This window comes from Magnolia sinica, chromosome 1 (assembly GCF_029962835.1).
Source record: "Magnolia sinica isolate HGM2019 chromosome 1, MsV1, whole genome shotgun sequence".
Lineage (NCBI taxonomy): Eukaryota > Viridiplantae > Streptophyta > Magnoliopsida > Magnoliales > Magnoliaceae > Magnolia > Magnolia sinica.
Genome location: NC_080573.1, coordinates 28,718,290 through 28,728,220, shown reverse-complemented (window position 1 = coordinate 28,728,220; position 9,931 = coordinate 28,718,290). Strand labels below are relative to the sequence as shown.

At 42.3% G+C, this 9,931-nt stretch overlaps 1 protein-coding gene across 1 annotated transcript; it reads right to left on the bottom strand.

The window, feature by feature from the left end:
• Positions 1–620: 620 nt before the first annotated feature.
• Positions 621–9,724, bottom strand: LOC131243653 (cationic amino acid transporter 1-like). Its single transcript, XM_058243148.1, has 3 exons — positions 9,593–9,724; positions 3,233–3,673; positions 621–2,445 (listed from the first exon to the last, which is right to left on the bottom strand). Exons 2-3 carry the CDS (start codon positions 3,657–3,659, stop codon positions 1,010–1,012), a joined length of 1,863 nt encoding a protein of 620 aa, XP_058099131.1. The 5' UTR covers positions 3,660–3,673; positions 9,593–9,724; the 3' UTR covers positions 621–1,009.
• Positions 9,725–9,931: the final 207 nt, after the last annotated feature.

Sequence of the window (9,931 nt, the reverse complement as noted above, 5' to 3'; positions counted from 1 at the left end):
GGGTTTCAAATCCCCTTGGTTGTTTGGCAACATAAAGTAACCAAGGGTTTCAACTTCAGGGGGTTTTTAATCCCCTCTTTGAGGGGGTTTGCAATTCACTTGAGAGCTTGGATTGCACCTAAAATCATTTCAATAGTTGCAGGTGTAACATGTGTCACTATACAGTGTCATTCTATTGGGCACATGGCCCACTAATGATGATCAGCACCGTCCAAACATTGTTCATGTAAATCAGCACCGTCCAAACATTTTCCAGCACCGTCCAAACATTGTCCATATTAATCAATGATTAAAAATCGTTGGTTAGTCACTCAGACATGATCTTGTGCTTATGGTCCATCCAAGACTTGGAATTTCATCATTTTTTAGGCAAAACATATATTTCAGCCGGCTTATCACAACCATAGTGTCAAAAATTATATATCTCACTAATTAGGGATATTAAAGTTGATTTAATAATTAAATTCAAACCCTGTAAATACACCATGCATAGGTATTTTTGAATTAAAGTTGATTCACACTCCAGGTGCCAAACACACGGGGAGGATTGCCAATCCAGGGGGTTTTCAATCCCGGGGTTCCAAATCCATGGGGTCCCAAATCCACGCTCCCAAACAGGCAGAATATGTACCTTCAAAAGTTCCCAGGTTTTATTTTCACTCCAACATTTCATATTTTCATTCATATATGTACATCATTAAGTAACGGCCACACGTACTATCCTAAGCCCACACGCATTTGATGGGACTTCAAGTCGTGGATCGGGTGGATCCCACCAACATAAGAAGACCAGTCCTTAAAATCAGGCCATCCGGCAGGCCTCAGGAATATCTAACAAGCTTTAGTCAACCAGCCCCAACTCGACAACGTGACCCACCAGATGGACGGATTTGAATGTCCCACACGCGTCCCAGAATGGCACGTGTGGCCTCGTGTAGATAGAAGCCCACCCAACTAACATATCTAAACAACACACCACTCCCCAACATTCTTTATTCAATTCCCACACCTAATCACTCTCAGCAGCAGTAGAAATCTTACTACCCTTTGCAGTGTCGGAATCCGCCATGGACGACGGCGGTAACTTATCACTTCCCTCCTCCAACTTGTTCCACGGCAACGGATCGCCAGCAGCCCGCCTCTCCTCAGACGCCTTCGCTGTATCGTAGGATGCATGAAGGCCCATGAAGAAGTAGTACAACAACAACAATAGAGTCCAAATGCCAAACCTGGCAAACGACTTCCCATCAATCGATCCAAGAAGGAAGATGTTGATAGCAATCGACAACGACGGCAGCCATGGCACCATCGGGACCCCCCACAGCTTCGGCTCCAGAGCAAATGGCACAAACAGCTTCAAACCCAACGTGGCTCCGAACCAGATCGGGACCGTGACCACATACGCTTTCCAATCTTTGCTTAAGCCCCAGTAGGCTGCAGTTGCAATCGACGACGCGATTATCAGCACGATGCATATGATCAACTTGTTACGGTCATGATCGGGCGTGATCCCGCTCACATAGTACCGGCGGACAAGGAGCGCTACCGCGACGAGCATGAAGATGAAGAGCGTGGAGATGGAGAGGAGGTCAGATAGGATGCTGAGCTTGGTGAAGAAGGCAATTACGCTTGTGGCCACAAGCATGACGATCGTGGCATAGATCGGTGTCCCGGTCTTGCTGTGGACGTAGGCTAGGAAAGGAGGGACCATGTGGGTCCTGGCAATGTGGGTCAAGTACCGCGCCTGGCCTACAGCGCTGACAAGCAGGACCGTCGTCATGCCCTTCAGTGCCCCGAAGGCTACAATGTACTTAGCCCAGTTCATGCCGACGGCCTCAAAAGCCGTCGAGAAGGGTGCGTCCGGGTCGATTGAGCCGTATGGCTGCATGAGGCAGAGCGTGACAGCAAGCAGGCAATACACCAGCGTCGTGATCGACATGGCCCCCACTAGCCCAATTGGGATGTCCCGAGCTGGGTTCTTCGTCTCCTCGGCCATTGTTGACACGGCGTCGAACCCCACGTAGGCGAAGAAGAGGACAGCAGAGGCCTTGAAGACCCCACGGGCACCATACGGTGAGAAATGCGAATAGTTCTTCGTGTCCGCTTTGATGAGGCCTGCAATTATGATGAACAAGATGACTACCACATGGATGATGGAGGCAATGTAGTTGAAGCGGGACGTGGCCTTAGTGCTGAAGACGGCGAGGACACAGATTACTGCGATCACAGCGACCGCAATGGGGTCAAGGTGGTTGTAGTCCTCCTTGAGGCCATGTACAATGATGCGGAAGTCGTCAGGTTTGTGGTTGAGGAGGGTGGCAAAGTACGACGTCCATGATCGGGCAACAGCTGCACCGCCGATCATGTACTCGAGGAGGATGTTGCCAGCAGCGATGAACGCCATGAAGTCGCCGAGCTCCACCCGTAGGTACGCGAATGACCCACCTGCACATAATGATAGGTAAACATACATTCTAAAAATTTTAATTCATTTTTATCCACATTTTAATCTTTAAAAATATCTATTAATTTATAACATATACTTTTAATATTTTATTTTGGGTGAAAGTTTTCTGATAAATTCCAACAAGTTCACCTCCTCGCTTCTTTCTTGATGTGGAGAGACAGAATGTAAGACTGGTATCAACAATTTATTACAGAAAAATGACTCAGTGACTCAGTATCACTAACTACTACTAGTGCAATCTATATCATATATAATGCTAGAACTTTGTAAACTCGAAAGTGCATAGGAAGACATTTTTCACTAAAAAATGTGATTGTTGTTGTTATGCCGTTCATATTTAAAGTACGAAAAATGGTTACAGGTAAGAGTACATATCCTAGGAATGATTATGGGCCTCGACTATAGATTCCAAGAATAATTATGGTCCGATTACAAGTATCGGAAACGATTACAGTTGGATTATAAGTCACATGGGGAGTTAGCTGCACCGACGAATGATATAAATACTACTATTGCTTTAGCTATACCCACGTCAATGGCATATTTCTATGCAGATTTTACCACAAAAACAATTTCGAGTAGATTGGTTTGGATTCGAGTATAGATGAATTCGAGTCGGGCACCTTATGTTAGAATTTGCATAAGGTTGGATCCTCTGGAGTAGTTTGAGTGTGAAATTGGATTCACCCACAGCAAACTTCTACTATATGTGTTTTTAGTTTTCACCACTATAACAAACAAGATAAAGAAAGAAACGAATATCACCTGCCACGGGGATTTCGACGGCGAACTCGGTATAGCAGAAGACGGAGAGCATGGCCGAGATGCCAGACACGACGTAGGACAGCACGACGGCAGGGCCTGCAGACTCCTTCGCCTCGAGGCCGGTGAGGACGAAGATGCCAGCACCAATCACAGCACCGATGCCGAACCAGATGAGGTCCCACCACGAGAGGTTTCGTTTCATGTCGTGCTGGCTCCTCGCTCGCACCTCATTGAGCTCGGTGTCGACGAGGGACCGTGCAAGGAGGCGGTCCTTGAGCCGAAGTCCGGTTTCTCCCAGGGCCTTTTTGTAGCTTCCCCAGTTCTTGAACGACTCCTCAGGGAGAAAATCGTCTTTGCTGCACATGCACGACCGCCTCTTTACCGTCATGCCGTCACTGATGCCATTGCTTTCGCCACCCACTCCCATTGTTCTTCTGTTTTCTGCATTATATCAAGAAAGAAAGTGTTAAAAAATCAAGGAATTCTGTTGATTTTTGAAAGCTGTGTGTCATATGACCGAGGGAAGGGCGTGATGAGTTCGAGCACTGTCCTCTCAGGAATAACTACTCCGAATACACTGAATTTCTGCACTCCTCACAAAGATACATCGAATCCGAGAGAAAAAAATTAAAAAAAAAAAAAAGAAAAAAAAAATTTGTAAAAATTCTAAAAATTCGAAATTTAATTGATAAATGTATAATATGTATGTGTTCATGTTACACCCTTCACCAAGAATATAAAATAAACTAAAATTTATAATTATCAAAAATAGCAAAATTCTAACTCTAATAAAAATCTTAATTCTACTATAAAAAAAAATTTAATTCAAAATAAACTTTTGCGAGAAGGGTTCTATCATAATTAAAAGTTATTTTTAAAAAATAAGAAAATCTAAAACTTTAAAAATAAGAAAATATTATAAAAATAATAATTTAAAAAAATCATTTTTAAGCTAAAGGTTTGTGTTTTCTTGTGAAACAGAAAGAAGCGACCCACATTCTGGATCGGCTCACCTCCTTAAATGACTAGTTACGATAAAAATTGATAAGTTGTGTACCCCATAACTGTGCCCAGGTCAAAATTTATGACCAATCCATGGTTAACCATCTTTTGGTCCAAACATACTAGGAATATATCTATGACATGCCCTACATTATTTATAGCTAGCAAACCAGGACTCGGCTGGTGACTAGGTTAGTTACCGGCTGAGTTGACCAGGTGAGTCATTTTTTTTTTTAATTGTTTTATACATATTAGGTGGTTAAGATCCACGGGTGTCAATGGGCTGGGCTCAGTCCTGAAAAAACAGTAAAAAATCCAGCCCGGCCTGTTGACAGCACTATTAAGATCTCATCTTCCACCTCTCTTGTTTCTCCCTTTTCTTCTTATCATCCCCATCGTTGAAACGGGCTGATTAGGGCAACTGGGTCCTGAATTGACCCAGAAAACCAGGTTCGAGTCAAGGGCTGCATGGTTTTTCCCAACCCAGTGACCAGGCCGGGTTGACTCGGGTGAGTCCTACGTTGACCCGACCGGTTAGCAATTTAAGCACTCTGTAACGCCAGGATGATCCATACCATCCATTTAGTCTAGGCCTTTCATCATGGAGAACCATGAAAAGGACATAGTGAATGGATGATCTTATCCGTCGGAATCACTGTCTATCTTTTCATCCGTAATTTAAGTCATCCATGGAATGGTTATGATAATTTATCATCCACGTGATTCTTTGTGGGGCCTACTAAATGGTTGGTTTGGGATTAACGGAGCGGATAAAATCCTTAAATCACGTTACTCAGAAGGCAATCCGCGTCCCTGATAAAATGAATGAATGGATAACGCTGTCACTGTCAGTAGCCAGTAGGTTTTGGAAAGTGCTCTGTGACGCCACCATGAATATGATACTGTGTATTTTACACGCCGTCTATCCATTTTTAGAGCTCATTTAGGACATGAACCATGAGGTAGATCCAAAGCTAAAGTGGACAAAGTGAAGATTAAATGATTACCGTTGAAAACTTCTTGTGGGCCACAGAAGCATTTGAAAAAGCTCCTATTTGTTTTTTCCCTTCATCTAGGTTCGTGTGACCTAATCAACCGGTTGGATGGCAAATAAGCATTACAGAGGACCTAGGACGTTTTTAACGGTAGCATTCAATCACCACTTTTTTTTTTATTTTTTGACCCGTTTACTTTTGGGCTGTGCCCTAGAATGATCAGGAAAATAGATGAAGGGTGTGTATAAAACACATATATCATGGTGTGGCTCACCTAACAATGTCCGAAATTAATGGGATGCGGATTAGATAGTGGTAGGTTGAGTAGAGAGACTGGTTACTGAAGAGACATCACCATTTTCTGTGGCCCCACCATGATGTATGTTTAATATCCACACCTTCTATCCATTTGGAGTGATCATATTAGGGAATAATACTTGGAACAAGTCAGATCCAAAGCTCGAGTGGACCCCACCACAGAAAACAGTGGGGAGAGTGACGCCCACCGTTAAAAAGTACTAAGGGCCATGAAAGTCTTCGATCAGGCTGATATTTGTGCTTTCTCTTCTTTCATGTCTGCTTTAGCACATGAACATGTTGGATCTTAAATAAACATCATGGTGGACCTTTGAAAGGTTTCAACAGTGGGCGTCACTTTTCTACAGTGTTTTCTATTGTGGGTCCACTCCATACTTGGATCTGCCCCATTCTCTGTATCATGCTCAAAAATGATCTCTCGAAATGTATGGACATACATCATAGTACTGGAGCTCACGTAACTTAACTTAGTGACGTCACTTCATGAGCGAGTCTCGCTACTCAACCGGTAAGTATCCTATCCACGTCCGAATTAATGAGGGAGTTGTTAAATCCAGAAGCGGTTTGGCTGTGTATAGCTGATGTAGGTACGTGTCGTGCGAAGACAAGCAATGACGCGGGACACGCATTTCCTGCTAAAGGCTTTCTTAGGAAGTTACTGCACCGGGATCCTGTCCGGGGCCACCAAGATGTTTTTGATAAATCCACAGCGTCCATCCATTTTTTGAGTTCATTTTCCGACAAAATTGCAAAAATAAGTTGGCGGAATGATCAAATGGGCTGTAGTAAAGGAAAATGTGGCAGGGAAATTCCTACTTAAAACCTCCCTAGGGTCTGATGCTTACATGCCATCTATATAGTTCATAACGTCATTCCTACTGGGATTAAATGAAAACAAAAATACTAGCCTCATTTAAAATTTCTGTGGCCCCACGAATATTTCAACTATGGAGGTTTAATTCTCACATTTTCAGTCTAATTAAGTATTGGATCCGGCTCATTTATGACCTTTGGTCCTAAAATGAGCTCACAAAACAGATGGTCATGGTGGATTTATCAAAATCATCATGGTAGGCCCCACATAGGTTCCCACTGCAGGAGCTTCCAGCAAACGCCTTTAGCAAGAAATCCATCCCAGGTTGTACAAACGATTCAAAGGAGGTCAAAGTTAAATGGCCCAACAGTAATGTATTTATTATATCTACATCCTTTATCTATTTTTAAAGATCATTTTAGAACATTATCCAAAATATGAATCATATCCAAAGATCATCTGTAACACACCACAAATAGCAGTGGAGATAATGATTTTCACCGTTAAACAATTCGTAGGGCCCATCGTAACATTTATTTTCCATCCAATCTATTCATAAGGTCACAAAGACCTAGATGAAGTGGAAAAATAAATTTAATATTGATCCAAAACTTCTATGACCCAAAAAGGATTCCGATGGTAGATGTTCAATCCCCCACTGCTTTTTGTAGTGTGGTCCATTTGATAATTAGAACTGTCTTATTTTTCGTCTCTAACTTTAAGACGAGCTTGCCAAATGACTGGATGGTTTGGATATAACACACACCTCATAATCAGATCCACAGAACTTGCTGACATCATCCAAACTATCCATCTTGAGAAGAACGCCATCCAAACTATCCATCTTGACAAGAAAAATAAGAAAGATTTAAGTATCACGGTACCACACTATAAAGGATTGAACGTCTACCATTGAAACCTTTTTTGGGGGTCACAGAAGTTTTGAATCAATATGAAATTTGTTTTTCCTCTTCATTCATGTCTTTGTGACCTCGTGAAGAGATTGGATGGAAAATAAAAGTTATGGTGGGCCTTACAAATTTTTTAACAGTGAAAATCATTATCTCCACTGCTATTTATGGCCTGGTCCAAATGATCTTTGGATATGATTCGTTTTTGAATAATGATCTAAAATAATCTCAAAAAGTAGATGAACACGTAAATATAATAAATACATCACCGTGGGGCCTATAAAACTTTAATCTCCTTTGAACCGTTCGTACAACTCGTAGCTCGAGGAGCGCTCGTCTTCGTACCTACAGCATCTATATAGCTGGTGTGAGGTACGCCAGCCAATCCGCTTCACGTCCAGACACGGGCTTTGTGGGGTCCAGTGTGCTGTATGGGTTTCATCCGGACCATCCATCCAGTTTTTTTTTTTTTTTTGTTAGCTTGTTAGTACACCTACTGTCAGTTCACTTCACCGTTAGCCACCCCCACTAGGGATCGATACCAAGAAGATTGAGCCGAAAATTAAGTCAGATTGAAAGCTCAAGGGCCACCGAGGTGTCTATTTTCCATCCACCTCTTCGTAAGGTCGTGTATACTTAGAAAAGGGAAAAAGCAAATATCAAGCTTATCCTAAACATGTGGCTCCCGAGAAGTTCTTAATGGTGGGAGTTCAATCCCCACTTTATGGTTCACATGATCCTTGCATTTCACTCATTTTTGGGCTTATTAATTAAAATGATCTGAAAAAATGGATGGACGCGTAAATAAAACCAATACATCACGATGGCCACGCAGAGCCTGTCTGGACGGATTTTGGTCCAGCGGGGCCAGGACGCAATCAGCTTCCATTAAATACTCCTGCTGCGCACGAAGCTTGATACGCAGGCACCCATAAATTGTAGACATGGCATACACGAACTCAAATTAAACCTACTTAATTTTGGAATTCACTATCGCTAAGTCGGCACTCCAAAAAGCAGATTAATTGAGCAATCCGAACCTATGATTCAAGGACACTTTTTTAATTCTTGACCGTCCAATAAACATCCATCGATCCGATGTCAATAGCTAAATAACTGTAATTTTGGAAGCGGATTATGTGAGAACCCATGTGCCTTACATCCACACCGTCCAACCATTTTGAAAGTTCATTTTAAGGCATGATCCAAAAATGAAGCAGTTCCAAATCCCAGATGGACCATAGCACAGAAACGGTAGTGATTGACCATTAAGAACTTCTTGTGGGCAACAAAAGCTTTGGATCAAGAAGATATTTGTGAGGTCTCTTCATCTATTTGTTTGTGACCTTATCAACAGGTTGGATGACAAATAAACATTCCGGGAATCCATGAAATTTTAAATGATGGAGATTCAATCACGACTGTTTCGCGTGGTACGCCTAAGATTTGAGTCAGCTTCATTTATGGGATCATACCCTAAAATGAGCTTTGAAAATGGTTGGACGGTGTGGATTTCAGGACATACATCACTGTGAGCCCCACAGTCAAGGGTTCCACCCACCTCGGTGGATCCGGGGTCTCACGTAACCCGTCCGCAGTTTCTAAGTGCCTGCGTATCATCTACCCCACTCTTATGGAGTATTAAAGTTCGATCAGAACTACTCAAAGATTCAAAGAAAAACCAAAACACAGATAGACAGAAAGAATCAAAACCAGAAAAACAGAAGCAGAAAATGCTTGAATTCCAATCAAAAGCTTCATAGAAAAACGAGAAAACGAACCTGAAGTCCCACGCCTTTTTTTTTTCTTTTGTAATCTCAAGAACTCCACTCAAACCCCTCTATAAAAAAACCACAAACCTCACTCCTTCCGGCAATTCCCACTACAATCCGAAAACACGAATTCGAATCTTTCGATACAAACAACAGCTATCGATGATAACTCCAGATCCGTTGATATCGATACATTTCTCTATAAAAAAATCTACTATAGAGAGCGAAAGATCGACAGATCCGATGGATATTTAGATACAAACGAAGAGATCCAGACACGAATCCGCTGTATTTTATTCGATGAAAGCTTCTAAAAATTAAGAAACGGAATCTCATTACAGTAAAAATTCAGAATTCGAGTTTAAAGAAAATAAGCAAAAAATATTAAAAAACGGAGTCCCTATTCACACCGACCTTTTTCCATTTTTGGAATAAAATCAGTACAGAAATGTAGTATTTTAATTCTAAAATGAGAAATGTGTATGTGAGATTGAAAAAAGATGGATGTGGATATCAATTCCTTGAAGAGGTATAGGTTGGAAAGCGACCTGTGGAATCTTCGCCCGCGGACGTTTGGAGATGATCGAAGGACGGCGTACTGAAGTCTGCCGGGATCTGACGAAAACTGTCGGGAAATGACGGAAATGGGACCGGAGGTAATTTACCGGTGACGACGAGAGATGGAGAAGACCGATTCGAGTCTCAATGCCTGAGCTGGATGCGGCAAGTGACTCGAGATTTATAGCTCGGAGGTTTTGACCAGCACTAGTGTCAGAGTAACCGACACTTGTCGGTTGCTGGAAGCTGGATAGTCGAGAGGGGCTTTTCTCGGCCTCCTGAGAAATTGTTGGGCAAGCGATATTTCGATGTTTTATCAGAGCGGGAAG